The sequence below is a fragment of the Podarcis erhardii genome (genome assembly GCF_964252035.2).
Source record: "Podarcis erhardii genome assembly, chromosome: 2".
NCBI classification, from domain to species: Eukaryota; Metazoa; Chordata; class Lepidosauria; order Squamata; family Lacertidae; genus Podarcis; species Podarcis erhardii.
The window spans coordinates 94200023-94220552 of NC_138498.1; the positions used below are offsets into that span (position 1 = coordinate 94200023).

A 20530-nucleotide genomic window follows, 5' to 3' on the forward strand; every position below is an offset into this window, starting at 1 on the left:
GATAAACAGAATATGTGCAAGAGAAGATGCTGACTTGGCTAGCATGTTGCAAAGAGTCACATATCCCTATTATCTGGTCACCGTTATGCATGCCTAAGAGCTCACATGAATGGTCTCCTTCCACAAGCAGCATAACATATGCAGGGAACTCACACAACGCACAAATCAACTTCAGTGAACAAGACTGTCAAATTTATGAGCTCTCTCTGTTCACAAAAATCGATCTTGGTAACGCGTGACTTATCTCCTTGTACGCTGCACTACACTGAATAAAATTACTCCTTTCAGCTACTCAGTGAATCAACCACTGAAAATACATGAAACTACCCTAAAGCTAATCACATGTGGGAAGTAAATTATCTATCTATCTATCTATCTATCTATCTATCTATCTATCTATCTATCATCTATCGCTATCATCTTTTTAAAACTTACTTTGCTCTTAAATGTAAAAGCTTATTTAGGATGGTTTGTGAATTTAAAGGAATTGAATTCTGGTGGTGGTGGTTAGCAGTAGCTGGTCTTCAAGTGTGTCTGTCCTCTGCAGACTCCATAAAGCCCAAAGCCACACAAGAAGGACATGAGTGCAGCTGTACAAACTTGTGTTCCTTAGCCACTGGTATTCAGAAGCATATTGCCTTTGCCAATGGAGATTATATATAGTTTATACATGACCCATGACTAATGAGTAGGGTTGGAGTATTGCTTAGGGATTTTTGTTGGGTGGGGGTTGTTGTTCTTATTGATATTAATTTTTGTATCTTTATATCATTATGATTTATGTGGGTTTTTTCCAATTTGGCTGTGTATTTCTTTGTTCTATGTATTGTTTATGACTATTTTTGTTAGTTTATAATTGTGTGTTCTTTTTCATATTGTAAGTCTGAACTATGGAAAGGCAGCATACAAATAAAATTATTAATGTAGGTACATTTGTAATGATAGCTATATCCTTCATATCCTCCATGAGATGTTTCATAGCATACTATATTGTTTCACACACCATCTCTGAGCAGAGTAGCTTTTACAGGGTCAGAAGACTTTGCAGGTAAAAACAATGGAAACAGATTTCTACAAAAAGGTTTCAATACAAACGTACAGGATGAATATGTATGCAGTGAGAATACATGTCATGTTAGTCCCATGGCAGTCTTACTGCAAGAAAACTGTTCCATCTCTACCTCACCCAGTCTCTTCCCCAACAAAACCCATCAACTCCTGATTTAGACCACCTGGTGGCATACATTCTAGTTGACGTGGGATGCAGACATCAAGATCATGTATGTGGGATGCAACAATCAAGATCATCCAACAGCCAGAACAAGCAAGACGTACCAAAAATGCAACCAGAACAAGAACTGAATTTGGCAAGCCATTGGTTAGCTCAATGTTTGCTGAATATATTGGCAGGGTTCACTGCATGTGGGCTGGAGGCTGGCTTGCATGACTCTCCCTCCACTGCTTGAATGTCCAGCAGCAGCTGGGTGGGGTGGGGGTCTCCTAGCCAACTACTCAGACCCTTTTGCCAACAGTCTCAGCATCTCCTCCCATTCCTCCTCTCCCTTTGACACATACTGCCAGGACCGCCCATTCCTGCTTGTCGGACATTTGTGTGCTTCTTCCAATCCACTACAGCTCAGGGGTGTAATCCAAATGACCTAAATTAGGATTACAACATGACCCTAAAATGCAATGGATTATTAGGAGTCATTCCTGATGATCACCTCATACATCTCCACAAAGGAAACAAACAGTAGCAATAAGTGAATACTCTGAAATATAAGGTTTGACATAACTCTTTTTATGACAACACAAATCTATTGACTGCCAAGCCAGTAAGTGAAGTCACTATGCTTATCTACTCTCCTGATCCATGTGGTCTGAGATTAATCTTTGTGCAGGGAAATGTAATTTTTCAGAGTGTCCCCGAGTCAGTTACCTAGCTTCTGAATCACACTAGTTTTAAAATAGTAAAAAGTCCAGTGGCTTTTTCAATCAATCAGTCCTTCAAATTCTGGCAGCTCAATAATATTGGTATGAACAACTGTCGTTTTACGGCAGCAACATCCATCAAATAAAATGAAGGATCCAATGTCAATCATTCAGGATAATAAAGTTGTTTCAAAGGTATCATTACATGGGATCAATATCTGCTGCATATCAAGTACATTTCACTTATTTTCTCTGAGACTGTATACTTTGGTTGCTTGTGCGCCAGGATTCCAATTCATCAGTACTTATGTATGAGACATACAAATTTTATCCTTCAGAACAAAATGCATAGTTATTTGTTTTTCTGTGTGAATTAGAAGGCATCCCTTAACAATAATGGCATTTGTTGATCCAGTAAATAAATAAACAAATGTTATGACTAACTTTTAAAAAGTATTTTCCTAATTACGGGTAACCATTTTTATTATTTATCTTTTCCACGGGGGAGTCCAAGTGGAGTTCACTTGGGAGGAATCACACAGCATGATCACTAGGTGTAGTATAACCATAGGGGATGCGGGTGGCGCTGTGGTCTAAACCACTGAGCCTAGGGCTTGTCGATCGGAAGGTTGGTGGTTCGAATGCTCGTAACAGGGTGAGCTCCCGTTGCTCTGTCCCAACTCCTGCCAACCTAGCAGTTCAAAAGCACACCAGTGCAAGTAGATAAATAGGTACCGCTGCAGTGGGAAGGTAAACAGTGTTTCTGTATGCTCTGGCTTCCATTGCACCAGAAGGGGTTTATTCATGCTGGCCACCTGACCCGGAAAGCTGTCTATGGACAAATGCCAGCTCTGTCGGCCTGAAAGTGAGATGAGCGCCACAACCCCATAGTCGCCTTTGACTGTACTTAACCATCCAGGGGTCCTTTACCTTTCACCTTTACATAGTATAACCATTTCCTGAAAGTAATGATGACACAAGTAACATTTGCAGTCCAAAAAGAGTCAACCAAACTTTGGGTTATGGCCTAATTCTGACTATTTGAATCTAAAGGAACGCCCCTCCCCACCACAAACATAGGTTTGTTTGGATGGTTTGAGTAGCAGGATGGCAAATGGAACCAATGGGTTAGTGCTACAACTCTCTTCAGGGAGAAAAGAAAATACTGTTGTAGACTTAAGAGAAACATAGAAATTAATTAATTATAGGATTGTGATTATTTGGGGCGGGAAACGAGAAATATAAGATGCAAAGGGTAGCCTGGGTAGTCTGACCAAGCTAGGGCCATTAAGGGAACAATAGAGAGCCACTGAGGGCCCATAGAGGGTCTTTAACAAGACAAGGACCCTGGAGATTTGGAAGGTTGCCAGGGTAACTGCTCTGGGAGAGGGCAAGGGGTTTCTGGGAAGAAGGGGGGGGGGGGCGGATGGGATCCATCTTTGAGGAAAGCAGCCTGAAGGTTACTTGTGCTGCTGTCTCCAGAAATGTGCATGATGTAAGATCTGGACTTCCTCCATGAAGACTGAAGGTGTAAATAGGCGAATAAACCCTATTTCTTAAAGCATGACAGTCTCCGCTGTGTCTTCTATTCTCCAAAGGGACACAGACCCTGTGTGTATTCCTGTGGCCCCATGTGCCCTTGTCATGGCTTGGGGGAGAAAGGGGCAGGCACCAGTGTAGGAATGAAAATCACGACAGACGAGTAGTGGGTGTCATGAGGCGTCTGCCGGGAAAGTCCCGGGAACTCTCTTTTATTGAATATTACAAACATTGCCACAGGTGTACTTGTGGCTGATTGGTTGATACAAACACAAAGAAACTTAATGCTGATTGGTTAACATACATACAAGGCGGGAATTACATGTGAGGGGTGGGAATTACAGGTTTACTGTATGTTTATTGGCTATTTAATTTCTATACCACTTAATATATTTAAAATATCTCTAAGCGGTGTAAACAACTAAATCAACAACGGACAAGTTACCAAAATATAGCTACATAAAAGACCCTGACGTGGGGAAAGATTGAGGGCACAAGGAGAAGGGCACAACAGAGGATGAGATGGTTGGACAGTGTTCTCTAAGCTACTAACATGAGTTTGACCAAGCTGCGGAAGGCAGTGGAAGACAGGAGTGCCTGGCATGCTCTGGTCCATGGGGTTACGAAGAGTCAGACACAACTAAACGACTAAACAACAACAGAAAAATGTTACAAAGTTACACACACACACACGTGTATATTAATTCATTTTCCATTTGGCATACACTCCCTCTAAGCCTCTGGGTTCTCACCCAGGTGTCAAACAAACTCTCTGCTCACCCACAAATGTCTCACAATGAGACGGGTTCCTGGAAACAGTGGATATCACCCCAGTTGTTCACTCCAGGCTTGCTTTTTATGGACAGGCCCAAGGTGGATGGTACCTTCCTCGGGCAGTCCCTCTTCACTCTCCACGCCCAGTTCGAGATGCAGTAGGTTTGTTGAGTTTCCCAGAGCATCCAGAGGATGGGGAAAGGGCCCCCCTCCACTCACACAGTTCTTTCTTTGTCGCCTCCTCCAGCCATTGAGGAAAAGGCCACTGCCCATTTCTTATGACTGAGCTCTTGCAACTCACAGAAGCATGGTGTGTGCAGAAGTTTACCTCAACCCCCTGCATAAGCTTTCCTTCTTTTCTTAAAAAATCTATTCCTAAATCTGATTTAGTTTTGTACCAACATGAAACAAATTTCCACTGAAAGATTCATGAACAACTGAAAGCTATATGCTTTAAAAAACGTAGAGCACCATTGCCTGATGAATAATCACCACGAGTGATAAGGCACACAGCTATAGGGCCCCTGAAAGGCTTTGCTGCAATACTGCCACAATATACTAATTCCCATGATATTATGGAGCGACTTCCTCTAAGCAGCCAAGAGGTCAGGCCAGAGCAAAACAAATTGGTGCTTCCCTTTAAAAGCACTGGACAGCATGGAATGATCAAAGTGGCTCAGAGCTCTCCCTTAACTCAAAACCAATCTACCACCAGAGCCTCACGATGAACTGCAACAAGCCCTTGTGAAACACAGCCAGGGAGGATCTTCCACCCCCCTCCCCCCAACCCAAATGTTGAAAGGTTAACCCATGCACTAGGAACTAAAATTTATGAACAACCAGATTTTTTCATGGCCACAAGCACAAAGCAAACGGATCAAAGTGTACCAACCAACACCACAGGTGCCTGTAAGACAAGAAATAAATGTAATAAACCAGAAGGAGAGGAGGCTGCACAGCACTTTAGGAGATCAATTATTTATTTTGCTACTCGGTTATGTGTTAATAATTCATAGCCCCGAAGATCATCTTTCTGAATAGGATGAACAGCATATTGCCCACTTACAGATATAGGCTTAGTTCCTTGTTGATTTAGGCTGCAGTTCTGTAAACAGCTAGGCTGCTTAACTCCTACTGACTTTGAAATGCTTTAAGTAGCCTAACTGATTGCAGAATTTTGTTTCCGAAAAAATAAATCAATGCTTGCATCCAGTTGTGTTCTTTCACCGGTGGATAAATGTCAAAGGCTTCCATGAAAGGGGGAGGGGGATGATTTTTGCCAATTCTCTCTCTTCCCTGCAGTTTCCTGCACCACTATCACGCTGTTTGCTGTTCTGAAGTGTCCTCAACCACCAGGGACAGATGGCTAGAAAGGAAATAGGGGAAATCAGCAAAAAATGCCTCTGCCCTTTCCACTAATGGAAGCCTCCACCCGATCAAACAGCCTTCCATCAGTGGAGGAAGACAACTGGATATCACCCAATGTCTTTATGTCCTTTATTTAAGCTATCAAGCTAATATCCAGCAGAAAACAACAGTGCCATGCTAAGCTTCCCCATCCAGGAAAACCATCACAGCATAATCTGAATTACTTCATTCACATATTAATATTAGGGGCTAAGCCCCTTCTCACTCAACTTGCCAAATCCCTGCCGCCGCCACCCACATTAAGTCCCTTGAGGTTCTCCTCCTCACCCTGTACAATTTTACTGCATGCAAATCCAGGATTGTGATGAAGCACTACAAATCCTCCAACAGGGGCTGAGTGATGACAACCTTACAATTTTATGGATATAGGAAGATTTAGTCAATGAGTATTTGACCATGCTATGAAGAATTAAATTCTGTGAATCTTTACAACTGCAAGCAAAGGTGTGTTTTTTTTTAAAAGTATCATCAATCCACATCTCATTAGTTATTCCTTACTTTTGTAAAAAAAATTTAAAGCATGTCAAGAAACAATGAGGAAAATTTGAAATGTTAATTATTATAACATATCAAGTATTTGAGGGCACATATACAGCACTTTTATCAAAATCAGTTTGTAACCTAAATACATATTTCAGGAATAATTGCTGATCCACTCTGACCTCCTCAAGAGCTTAAATAGCTACTTCAGAGTTTAATCTGCAGGGAATAAGCTACATGAAAAATAATTTAGCCCTTAACCAGGAGACAGAGGGAGAGAGAGAACCAACATCTTTTAATGATGCCCTTGTATTCAAATTTAACCCTTGAGTATAATGACAGCCTTTTATCTCCAAACTAGATGGGTATAATTTGCCACAGAAGTTAAAATGCGGCATCAGAGGGAAGAAAGCAGAGGTCATCAACAACATAATGGGTGGTAGAGATTAAAGGAGGAACTGTGAAAGGTGCTGACTGATAGACTAACTGAACCTCCAAGAGTCAAGCTATAAATATCTTATAAATAAATATATTTCGCCATGCTATAAATATCTTATAGTATGATGGAAACAAAGCATGGAGCAGCCGCTGAATCTACAAGTAGGTCAAGGGCTGCAAGTACGAGAACAGTCAATACAGAAGTCCCTGAGTAGCAAAGTAAGATTCAGGATAAATAGTATTGTACTGTACTGGCAGAAATAGAAACTCATGGAGCTACTGAAGTCAAATGAACTTTTTTAGTGGTGCATCAAATTACTAGTATGGGGGTGGTATTTTGAGGTTTCTCCTTCGCACAAAACCAAAAAGAAAGCATTTCTTCAGTGAAGGAGGCTTTGTGCTCTGAAATCAGCTTGGACTTTCATGAAGTGTCCATCACAGTTCATTTTATTCTATTAGAATTACATACATTTTGGAATTGAAAAGAATACATTATTAAAATTGATGCACATCTCTATTGCTTTTTAGAAGCAAATGATGTGTAATAAACTAAATCCAACAAGGATATTTCAAAATCTAGACAGTTCTGTTTGCCATCTCAGACAAAATAAGTTGATATATATTTTTGAGAAAAAACAAAACAAATTAAAAAGCCCCCAAACACAACATGCCCCCCATTCCTTTCATCCTATTTCAAATCAAAATGTGAGTGATGTGTCTGACATTTACTTGATATAAATGTTAAGAAGGTGCTGGGTATGAAAGTCACCATTTGCCACTTCATTGCTAAAGAACAAACTTTGCTTATTAAGGCAACCTCCTTAATTAAAAATCAGTCAAGCCAAGCTTATGCTTGCTCATCTATCAAAGCTTCTATTATAGTCCAGATGTTTTCTTGGGTCTACAATGACATACCAATTAAACAAAACACATATTTTAATGTAGCATGCTCACAATCTTCAAAGTTCTTTCTTTCTATTACAAAACAAATCAACACACACAAAGAGCAAAATCTCCAAACCTGCCAAGTTCAGTAGTTAAAAGGGCACCTCCTATTGATGTCAATTCAATATCCCCCACATTTATTTTGACACTGGATGATTTAGCTATTTATTATTGCTCTTTAAGCTCAGTGAACCGTTTAAGTAAGTGGCCAAGTCCTAGCTGAATTAATGGCTTTTGCCATTTTATCATCTTCTGTGTGGCTTGAATATATGGTCAGGCTGGTGTGGAACTTTCTCACATGGTATGATGACAGCAAAATCTTTTCAAAGCAGTTGGCTTTGAATAATAATGTACCACTGTATAGAAACTTAGTTTGATGAATAGCGAACTTATTTGATTTGTGATGTCTGAGGTACTGGAGAGAACCAGGATTCAAGAGGAAGAAGAAGTATTTATGAAGCAATCTCCCTGACAAACCAGCATCTAAAGTTATTAGTCTCCAAGAAGCTGTTCATTACCTATGTTTCACAAGAAGAGCACGTTTTCAGTCATTGAACAAACACCATCAGTATATAAGCAGCTGATACTATACTGTAAATTATTTTGAAAAATATAATACTTTGTCTTCCCAATAGCTATTACTTTTCACCGATCATTTTTCAATAAAGCCTGACATAAAAATTGGCTTTTGTTTTGCTCTATGTTTTAATTTTCAATTTTAATTTTCAGCATCAATATAATCAGCATAATTCAAATGCATAAATAAAATGCTGGCCAAGGAAGAGAAATGGTGACAGGGCACAAACAGGAAGCTCACTGAAAAAGTATGTTCTATGAAACTTAGTAATGTTTCACTTAAGAGGCAATTATACGCATCAATTCCAGTGAATATGCGTGCGCACGCGCGCACACACACACACACGGACATAGGACAACAACCAGCCCTTCGTGTGTTTGCAAGCGGTGAAGCAGATGTCTATAACTGATTCATATTCCCATGTGTGTGTGCGTGTATATATATATATATATATATATATATATATATATATAATGGTGGCCATACTGAACAGTGTCTTACCTGAGTAATTCTAGCCTTTTAGTGAAGGGAACTAAAACAGGATGTGCATGCCTGATGTTAAAAACATTTTAGCTGAACACTTTGTGTTTTTAATATCCTGTTGGAAGCCACTCAAAGTGGCTTGGGAGTCCCAGCCAGATGGGCGGGGTATAAATAATTTTTTATTATTATCAGTAGTAGTGGTGGTAGTAGTTGATTTGTAGTTTAGATGTTTTTGTTTTTTTAAAACAAAATAAAAAAATTTTTCCTTCCAGTAGCACCTTAAAGACCAACTGAGTTAGTTCTAGGTATGAGCTTTCGTGTGCATGCACACTTCTTCAGATACACAGACTCCGCTATCCCAGAAATCATACCTCGGGTTAAGAACTTTGCTTCAGGATTTTGTTTTTTTATTTATTATGTGATTTATTATGTGATTTTTGTTTTTTTATTTATTATGTGATTTTTGCTTAACTTTTGAAAATCAACTTGTAATGAGTTTCTCCAAAGAGAAAGAGCATGAATGTGTAAAATAATAAATAATTACAATGATTTAAGAGCAGAAAGAATGTCCCTGCCCAAATCCACAAGTTATCCAGGGCACACATGTCTATCATTTTTTTCATACTTTGGGAAATTATGAATACAGTGGTACCTCAGGTTAAGAACTTAATTCGTTCTGGAGGTCCATTCTTAACCTGAAACTGTTCTTAACCTGAGGTACCACTTTAGCTAATGGGGTCTCCCGCTGCCTCCGCGCAGCCACCACGCGATTTCTGTTCTCATCCTGAAGCAAAGTTCTTAACCCGAGGTATGATTTCTGGGATAGCGGAGTCTGTAACCTGAAGTGTCTGTAACCCAAGGTACTACTGTACTTTACAGAATACATGTCAAAAGAAGACTATGATATCCTAAGCTATTTCTGCATCTTCATCAGATTTAGATGATGATGATTAGAAACCCTAAAACCAGGACAAGCAGACTTGAGGAAGAAGAGTTTGAGACAAAACCAAAACCTATCCCAAGGGTGTACTCTATAGCAGGGTTCTAAAACAAAACACAGCAAAACTTAAATTTCCATTTCATGGTCCAATGCAGCCGTTCCAAACAAAGATTTGCCAAAATAATGTGCCAAGTCACATCCACAAGCAAGAATCTTGATATGAATTACTTCTAACTGCTAGTATCCTTTAAAACATAGTACCGAATAGATTAATACTGTAATTCAAACGGCTAAACTGAGCAGTATAAGCAATGCTTTTTACTAAAAAGAAAGAGGTAAATGAGTAATCAAGACAGGTTTAAGTACATAGCTTATTGTATGTTCATATTTATGTAATATCACGCCATGCTCTTTAAAGTAAGGCAAATCAAAACAACCTAAGAGTACAGTCTTCAGTCACCAGATACCACAACCTCAGCATGCTGACTCAGAAGTAATTACCACGGTTTTCAGTGGTGTTTTCTCCCTTGTAAGTATACATGTGATTCCAGCCTAAATGTCTTTGGGGCAGGGGTAAAAAATTGATTTAAACCTTCTGACTAATTAATTAACTTTGATAGACTTATATGACAGCCGAAAACATGGGGGGTGTCATCCAGGAGTTCAGAACAGAACGGACAACAAACATTTGCAGACAACTAATCTGGTTTTATGTTAAGTGACGTATAAAGTTGAAGGACAAATGCCATTTTTCACAGTCAGCAGTGCTGAGTAATCTACAGCCTTTTTTAGATCTCACACTACATTATAAAAAGTCACTGTAAGTTTTGCCTTTTTGAAGTTCTGAAACATAAAAATGTTTTGAAAACTGATGCACTTAGGCTAACAAAACAGTGTCAGGAGAGAAAGATGATCTGATGTTAGATTCGCCCCTCCTTGCTTCTGTGGACATCTCCAATACTCTGGCCCAACACCAACAAAAGAAGGCTGAGGTTCGAAAAACCAAAAGGGAGGCCTGCCAATGGCAGCTCTGAAGATCCAAATCCATCATATGGGAGAGATCCAGGCTAGCTCCAGGTAGATTTAAATGTAAAGGTAGAGGGACCCCTGACCATCAGATCCAGTCGTGACCGACTCTGGGGTTGCGGCCCTCATCTCGCTTTATTGGCTGAGGGAGCTCCGGGTCATGTGGCCAGCATGACTAAGCCGCTTCTGGCGAACCAGAGCAGCGCACGGAAACGCCGTTTACCTTCCCGCCAGAGCGGTACCTATTTATCTATTTTAATTTTGACATGCTTTTGAACTGCTAGGTTGGCAGGAGCAAGGACCAAGCAACGGGAGCTCACCCCATGGCGGGGATTCGAACCGCCAACCTTCTGATCGGCGAGTCCTAGGCTCTGTGGTTTAACCCACCCCTCTTATTTTCCCCACACTGCTTACAATGAGAGGAAAACTTAACAGTGCCATGAACAAATGCTATTTTGCCCTCATTTCTGCACTGCTGATGGTCACCCTGCCTTTGGTTCCCTCTCACATCCTTAATATTGCACAAATTATTAATCATTTCTCACTACATACACTTTTTTTCTTTTTAATTTTCTCTCTAAAACAGACCTATCAAAATGTTTACTTATTTACAGATTAAATAACACATCCTATGAATCAAGATACATTCTAAATGGAGCTATGTATATATGAACCTTTAAAGAGACATCAATTTAATAGCCCCACCCCCAACATTATGTTGTAACAAAGTAATATCTACCATATGATATTGTTGCTACTTACACGCAAATTGTAGTTTAGCTTCTCGGCTAACAATTGTTCCAAATGAGTTCGTTGCTACGCACTGGTATGTTCCAGCATCTTGAGTTTTATTGGGATTATTGATCAACAAGCTGCCTTCAACCACACTGTAGCGGTAATCCATACCAATGTCAACAATGGTTCCATTTAACTTCCACCTATGGTACAAAAGTGGAAGTGGTTGAATTTTGCTTGGGGGGGTAGGGGAGCGAAAGAGAGAGAGAGAGAGATACAACAAATGACCTTCTCTTTATTTCCTAAGTACCATGAAAGCACATTTTCCTGTATAAATCTGAAATGTTATATAAACATTTAACCTGATAAGTAATCTTACCAGTCAGTCACAAACCTGATTTATGTTTACATCACTCTTGTGGTACTGCTTTTACTGAAGCTGATGCTCTGGGTGATTACTTATTTTTACAGAATCTTACAGCTCAAGGGCTAAATCATCTAGTCCAACACCCCACACTAAGGAAAGGTCTATTGTATCCAACACCTTCATTGATTACCTCTTCTTATTTAAATTATAATGTATAAACAGCAGAGGGATGGAAACATAATACAATAGAAACACAGAAATTCCTAGAGGATAAGAAAAGTACCCCAAATTGATTTTCCCAGGGCAAAATCCATAAATTTCTAAAATAGGTCCAGAGTGGGTTTATTTCAATTTAGGCCCTATAAATAGTTGTTGTTTGTTGTTGTTGTTGTTTTCATAACACTCATATAACAAACATTTTGCTTAAAATTTGTTTGGATTAAAATATTTTCATATTTATAGTCTTTGGTGGAAAATCTTTACTATTTAAAGCAGAATACTTTATAAAGCGAATTTAATACACATTTACACACAGCATTTTAAATCTGCTATTAATGCTATTATTTCAGTGTTACAATCTACTGACCATGCATTAACTTCCCTATTTATAAACTACTTTATACCCCATATTAAGTCCAAAGATATTCCCTCACTGCAAAACAGATGCTTTATAATTTTTTAGATCTACTGCTCAGAATATCAACCTCATTTCTCAATAAACAAGTCTATTCAGATTATTTAGGAACAATAAAATTCTTCTTTATTGACCTTCCTTTTAAAGTCACAGAAAGAAGAATGTCCAGATGCTATCATGCTTTGTTATCTCTTTCCTTTTGTCTACCAAGTCTTCCTGCCTAGTCTCTTTTTTCCCCTCAAGAGATTGATTGTAAGGCAGTATTCAAATTAAACAAATGAATTAAATGAAAATAAAACCCTTTTATCTCTTTCCTATTATTACTATGATCATGTCACTCCTCTTATTAACCTTCTCCATTGGCTCTTTGAACATCACTTTCCCCATTAACTTTTAGATTTTAATTCTATGCAAAGCATCACAAGTTGTCACAAATTCAATACTTGTTAGGCATAAAATCATAGACTTGCAGAGTTGGAAGGGACCCCAAGGATCATCTAGTCCAACCCATTGCCATGCATGCTAGTAACAAACAGTATTTTGGCACTTTAAAGGCTATCATTTATTGTGTGGCATAAGCTTCTGAGTGCCACAGCCTTCCTCAAACATGTGAAATCAAAACCCACTTTTACCTCCTTATGCAGTTACTCTGTGCATCACCCAAATTACACCCTAGTTTATGAAATCATTTGACATAATAAAAATGAGCCTCTTCACAGTCCCACAAGCTTTTTCAATGCTGCTATTGAGTGAATATGGCTGGTCCTTGGAAAGCAAAAACATTAATGTAGACCTGATAGTTTCTTTTCAGTTTACTGGAGTTTTTTTTCCTCCGACATGTATAGTGCCAGGATTTTTCTTCTCTTTCTTCATAGCAACAGAACATTGTGTCCCCCCTCCAAAAAAGTTGATCAATATTCAACAAACCTTATAGTTGGTTTAGGATTTCCCTTCACTTCACAGTTGAGTTTGACTTTCTTTTCCTCAGAATCCAGTGCAAAAACGACACTGCTTGGTTCCTGGATGAAAACTGGTCCGTGCAGCGTGTTATCATCTGTGGTATACATAATAATAAAATTCACGTATATTTCATGTAACTAAAACCAACCTACTATTGCTTATAAGGAAGACAATCTGGCAGTTTGAAGTGTAACATCCAATTTACATTCAGTTACGAGAGCTCCTTGGAGGAAAAATAGAATGGATATAAATGGATAAATAAGGAGTAATCAAAATTAAAAGTATCGCTCCACCCTGCCTCAGTTTGAGGTTTGGAATCAAGGGGGAAGGGCGCCCCTAAAAACTAAATAAAACTGAACAGCCTGAGGTTCAAGTATGTGAGAGAATGCCTTCTCCCAAACCTTCTCTCCCTTTTTTTAAGATCAGTTAAGGAGGCCTTCCTGGTAGTCCTAAAAATGGATGAAATAAGTAGTGCTGGGGCCCGTAGCCGGGGCTTCTTTAGTGGCAGCTCTAAAACTTCCTACTGAAGCACACCTTGCCTCAAAGTTAAATCTTTTTAGAAGCAAGGTGAGGATGTACCTATTTCACCAGGCAGGTGGCAATGTGTAACCTGTCTGTGGATAGTTTTGGATTGTGTCACTCACTATTTTATTTCTTTCTTAGTTTATGCTGTGCTTGTCTTGTATTTCTGTTTTAATCGCTTTTAGAATATCTATCGATGTGTTTTAATGTGCTGTATGTCGCCCTGTGACCTTATGGTGAAAGGCGGTATGTAATTTCCTAAATAAAGAAATGGACAGATAAACCAATAAACCCCCCTAAAGAAAACAGAATCTGGGTCACAACTGGGATATTCAGGGTAAACACTGGATTTTATACGCGGGTCGTAAGCAAAACCGGCATGTGGCTGTCTGCTGGGACAGGTTTGCCTTAGTAGGTGTACAAGGCAGAGCAATCCATGTTCTCATGCTACATATAGTCTTTGAACACTTGAGTTCTCAACTGAACAACCCTCTGTACCATCCTACCGTTTGTAATGGTTGCCCTCATAACAACAGGAGGGAGGGGGATTTCCTAATACTGAAATGTCAGTCACATGATTTTTCTACCCTGGCACACATGGAAATCACTTTACTTCTGGATTAAGAGTGACTGAGCAGTGCACAGTCCTGATTGGCCACAGAAAACAGAGACTGACTGAAATGCCAACATAAGCCTCTGTAAATTCATAGAAGTATAAAATGTGGGACAGGGAAGAGTAGTGTTAGTTCACAGAAACGGACTAGATGCTATAAAATCAACTAACTAACTAACTAACTAACTAAAGATGGTAAACATTTGCCATGGATGGTAATAATGTTAAGGGTCTTGCACAGTCCACTTCTTTGATTGAAGTGAGTTTGAGCCAAAACTTTTGGAGTTAAACGGAGTTCATTAATGGAAAAGGAGGAAGGTAGATCATTGCTTTGATATGATGACACAGTTGGGAATAAATGGTTTTAAAATGCAAAAGTGATCTGTATGCCTTATTATTTTAGTGGGAAAACATGAGTGATTACTAGGCAACGAGAAATGACAAAAGGTGGAAGGCACTGCATATCAAAGAACAACAAAACCCTCACACAGCAGAAGTCACAGGACTGAGCATCCATGTTCCATAGTTCATCACTGTGAAAAGTATAGTATTCCTGAAGCTTCCAAGAGCAAAGGTTTTAACATATAACAATGAGATATGTTGCTGAAATATGAAAGTAGATACTTTTTCTTTTAGTCAATGGGTCACAGAAACGACCACTAAGCTGCTTTTGTATGAATATAATAGTCCTGAAGTGGATAGAAAGAGATGTAGGAAATATAACAAAAACGTCTGTTGGAGAAAGGCTCAAGGTGATTTTGAGAAAAGTAAATGAAAATAACTATTATCAAAACTGATCTGGATGTACTTCCACTCTTGCTATGACCTTTGGAAGGATATTTCAGCAATGTATGAATATATGACTAGAAATAGGTCTCAACACCACACCACTAACATGCTCTCTAACGCATACCTGAGAATTTACTTGGCACCATGAATGTTGCAAGAGGAGATACATCTCCCATCAATATCCTATGCATGGTTACTCAGAATTAAATCCCACCATGTTCAACAGAGCTTTCTCTCAAGTAAGTGTACACAGGATGCTACCTTAATCTTTAAGTTTCCACACCTGCTATCCAGCAACATTCCCAAACTTATGTGCCACACTGCACAATTATGACGATACATGATAAGGAGAGGGGGGAATGCTGCAAATCCAAAAAGGTTTTTAGTTGGTATGGTAAGCCATCACAATAGCAGATTCCCTATACAGTGGTACCTCAGGTTACATACGCTTCAGGTTACAGACTCTGCTAACCCAGAAACAGTGCTTCAGGTTAAGAACTTTGCTTCAGGGTGAGAACAGAAATCGTGCTCTGGCGGCGCGGCAGCAGCAGGAGGCCCCATTAGCTAAAGTGGTGCTTCAGGTTAAGAACAGTTTCAGGTTAAGAACGGACCTCCGGAACGAATTAAGTACTTAACCCGAGGTACCACTGTATTAATTCCCAACAACGGACCCCTCCTAGACTAAGCAACAAATAACTAGGAAAGTTTATGTGACTCGCCCCACCTAAGGGCTGCCTTATTCACACAGTCCCAAAGGGATGTGGGATCACCCCACAGTCCATGTGAATATATGCGTGAACAGGTCTAATGTTATGATCCAGATACAGAGCTGAAGTTCCTCATAGCAGTACAAAAACAGGGATGTGTCCTGATGAGCCCATGGAGACCTCTTGGCATGACTGGCCAGAGGGCAAGGAGGAATGGGATGAGAGTGCTGAGTTTGAGGGTGGGGTGAGGGTGGGTAGTTCACCAGATGTTTCTGCCCTGATGATGTCGGACATCCCAGCAGAGGTGGGAGAGCTATCTGAACCAGTCCCCAACCTGCCTCCTAATAGCATGAGCTCCATGGTAACTGGGGAGACACATGGACCCCAATTGTACAGTGGACTGGCTTCACAGACTTAGCAAAGGTCTGAGTACTCTAGGACAGTGTTTCCCAACCTTGTGCCTCCAGCTGTTTTTGAACTACAACTCCCATCATCCCTGACTAGCAAGACCAGTGGCAAGGGATGATGGGAATTGTAGTCCAAAAACAGCTGGAGGCACAAGGTTGGGAAACACTGCTCTAGGAGATATTCCATTGCAGGACATTTCAGCAGAGGTGGAGGTGTCATGGGAGCCTCCAATCATTCCACATTCTGTGAGCTAGGTTGCCCCAGCAACTAGGAAGGCACATGAGCCTGAGTTGAACTGTCAGCCGGCTAAGCAGAACAAAGTCCTATCTTCAAGAATATAGTGCCAGATGCACTACTATACAAGGATCCCCAGCCTACTCACAAGAAGACCAACTTGCTTTCCCAGTCCTATTGCTCAGGACCTGAAATGCACATATACCTATACCCACCCTAGTCTTCAAAAGCAGGGCAAAGGGATGTGTCTGTCAGGCGTAGAGGCAACACCCTAGCTTGTGTCTTCCCCATTTACCTTCGAGCTCTACTTTGAACCACTGAACCATGTAACCTGAAATCTGATCTATGTTTAGACTGCGTGGTGATTTTTGGAATAAAACCTTCATTAGTAACAGAACTGCAATTTCAAGTACTGTGACTAGGAGTGGGTTAAGCAGGACTAAGCTGCAAACAGAGGTGGCATAATGAAGTCACGATAACTGACAAATTACACTTAGCAAGTCCTTGAATGCTTACACCTGAGGGTTCTAAAACAGCTTAAATCTGAAATTGTTGCAATTTTTAAATATGCAATTTATCTCTAAAATTGGTCTGCTTACTAGAGAGTTGGAAATCAGCCAACACCACACTTAACAGAGAAGCCAGGAAACTACACATCATTACATAAAGCTCAGGTACAATTGCCAGTTGCTTTGTGGCTGCAGAGGTAAGGAGAGACACACAACATTTGGGGCTTTTAAGCTACGAAAAAAGGTAGAATAAGTGGGCACTGAAAGACATGCAGAAATCTATCCCTGGTATGGACAAAGTGGAGAGGGAGAAACCCTCATAATACAGTTGTACTGTGGATCCTGAATGCCTTGGTACTCAGATGTTTTGGCTCCCGAATGGCGCAAACCCGGAAGTGATTCTTCCGGTTTGCGAACGTTCTTTGGAAGCCGAACATCTGATGGGGCTTCCATGGCTTCCGATTGGCTGCAGGAGCTTCCTACAGCCAATCGGAAGCAGTGCTTTGGTTTCTGAATGTTTTTGAAGTCGAACGGACTTCCGGAACGGATTCCATTCAACTTCTGAGGTACGACTGTACCAGAACTCAGGTCCATCCAAAGAAATTGAATGTTGGAAGATTCAAAGAAAGCACTTCTCACAGCACAAAGTTACACTATGAAATTTGTTCCTACGAGATGTAGCGATGGCCACCAATTGGGATGGCTCTGAAAGGGGATTAGACAAATTCATGGAGGATAAGGCTACTACTGATGGCTACTGGGCCATGATGGCTATGCTCTCCCTCCACAGGTGGGAGAAGTGGTGTTGAACACAGGTCCTGCTTGTGGGCTTCCCTTAGGCATCTTTTTGGCCACAGTCGCAACAGAATGCTGGACTAGATGACCTGACCCTTTGACCTGACCCAGCAGCATTCTTCTTATATTCTTGTGTCCAGTAGTGCTGGGATTTGTCACTGTTACATTCAACAAGTTAGCTTGGGTAAGACAGAAAAAGTAAAAAGTTGCATAACGCAGTGCAAAACTTTAGTGTAAACCATGCAGGGATATGGTTGTTTCTGACATGTCCATTTGTGTTTTCAATCCCCTCAAGAAATAGCAATCACGCACATAGAACTTGGGGTACAAAAAAGTATTAAGTTAATTAGCTTATGTCAAACATGTAGATTGTTTTTGTTTTTTTGTGAGGGCAGGAGAAATTACATCAAAATGATGATGACAGTTCAGCAGTTCAGGTCACTATCTGCATTTGAAAATGCCAGCAACAGGCACCTTTTAATATTTGTCTTTTAAACAATGAAGTTCTTTCTCTCAGCAAGACAAAAAGAGCCCATTAAAAAATATTACTAGGTTTGAAGAAAATAAATTACATGGGCTAAAGAAAATGAGAAATTCTGAGAGCAGCTGTCAGCATAAAAGCAGAACAAAGGGGGAAATGGGGAAATGACAACAATGCACAATTATCATTATTTAACTGGTTATTCTTCTCCCCTCCCCCCAGCCCTTTTAATTACTACCACTGTATAGCGGAGATAACCAAGTTCATAATCTGTTTAGTCGACAGCCGATACAGTCCTTTAGAAAGAAAAGAGCTTGTGCATTATTCTACCCATTTTGGGGTTAAATTCTCAGATGGTGCGAATCAGCACTAAATACAATAGTCTTACACAGTGCGCACCTGTTGGCCATCTGGAGCAAATAATTCAGACACTCAGCTATGAATGAATGATACAAATTTGTGTTTTGGATGCCACACAGAGACAGAGAATGCATAGAAACTGCAATCCTGTGACCGCATGTGTTTTATTTCCTTAAAAATTAAAATTGACAACTATGTGATGAACACAGACAGTTTCAGCGAAATAATGAACATGATGGAAAAGCAGCACCACACAGCATAGAGGAAAGAATAACCTGATATTCAACAACACGACTAGTAAAAACATACCCATGTATCACAACATTTAAATCAGACAAACCACCCAAATTATCTCCCCAGATTTTCTTCTGGTTATTTTGGAGAAAGGTCTATGTAAGTCTGTGTTCTGAAGCCCCCTATGTATGGGATGCTTAGAGCACACTTCCTTTTTGGCCTGTCACAGGACAGACAAGAATTGGTGGTCTCAGGGGTTTCTGCAGTGGTGGTTCTGCACTCACCCTCCTGCATTCTACAATTAAGAGTGGGTCAATAGCAAGAGCAAGTAGGAGGCACAACTACCTCTCATATGCAATATATTTTCCACCCACGGTCAGAAAAGCAGCTGGGGCAACAATTTTGGGTAGAAAATAACGCTGCAGGGGAAAGCAATAAGCAGCCCACCGGACTTTAATATCTGCTTTCTACTGACATGTCCTTCAGACCACACCTGGAGACTCTGTCTTGTTCTGGACGGCACAATATAACAAGGATATTGACAAGCTGGAATATGTGCAGAGGAGGGCCACCAAGATGATCAAGGGTCTGGAAACCAAGCCTTATGAGGAAAGGTTGAGGGAGTTGAAATCAAATATCTCAAGGGCTGTCACATGGAAGATGGAGCAAGCTTGTTCTTTCCTGTTCCAGAGGGTATGACCTGAACCAATGGATTCAAGTTACAAGAAAAGAGATTCCAACTAAACATCAGAAAGTACTTTATGCTGGTAAGAGCTGTTGTAAAATAGAACAGACTCCCTCAGGGGGTTGTGGATTCTCCTTCATTTGAGGTTTTTAAGCAGAGGCTGGATGGCTAACAGTCATGGATGCTTTAGAGTGGATGGGAAACTCAGCCAGATGGGCGGGGTATAAATAATAAATTATTATTATTATTATAGCTGAGATTCCTGCATTCCAGGAGGTTGGACTAGATGACCCTTGGAGTCCCTTCCAATTCTACAATTTTATTATTCTATGGGTGCTTGTCATTGAAAAGAAAATTAAGACTATGGCACATGTTTATCCTGTGAGGTCCACTTTAGTCATAAGTAAGGATTTCAGAGAACTCTGATGGAAATGGGACTGGGAATTGCTAGTGCTCGTTTATTTGTTCCATATCCAGAACGAATCTCAATCAAGTAAATACAATCAGTATTTGCTGCTGTTGCTGTTTTTGTGTTCACTTCACAAGCAGTACATAATTGGTTATGCCCCCCACCCTTTCCATTTGAATTGAAATGAAGAGGGTGGAATAATGTAATGACAATGTCGTTTTGCCACAGCGAGATGAATAAAATAGCTTTTGGTGGAATATGAACTGCAGTGGAATGGAAACAATGCTGTAGCACACTCTGAATACAGGAATAATGGTATCAGGTGCCTTCTTACATCCCTAGTCATAAGGGTTAATTTTATCTGGGACAGAGCTCTATAAATTGGAGCTGCTTATGAGTAAGAAATTATGCACACACATTTAAGACAGAGCAAATAGTCTCGTACATTTAATTCAGTCAAAACCTGCAATGTGTGTGCTCGCGTGCACGCACCTACACACACACACACACACACACACACACACAC

The 20530-nt window shown here is 40.2% G+C and overlaps 1 protein-coding gene across 8 annotated transcripts in view; it reads right to left on the minus strand.

Annotated features, from left to right (window-relative positions):
• LOC309336526 (contactin-4) overlaps positions 1 to 20530 on the minus strand; it is a 525279-nt gene that overhangs the window by 202657 nt on the left and 302092 nt on the right. For all 8 annotated transcript variants that reach the window (XM_081852419.1, XM_081852424.1, XM_081852423.1 and 5 more), the window contains 2 exons: positions 13226 to 13352; positions 11325 to 11500 (listed from right to left, as the gene is read on the minus strand). In XM_081852419.1, the coding sequence (XP_081708545.1) occupies positions 11325 to 11500; positions 13226 to 13352 (303 nt within the window). Of the gene's footprint in view, positions 1 to 11324; positions 11501 to 13225; positions 13353 to 20530 lie in introns of those variants that run through there.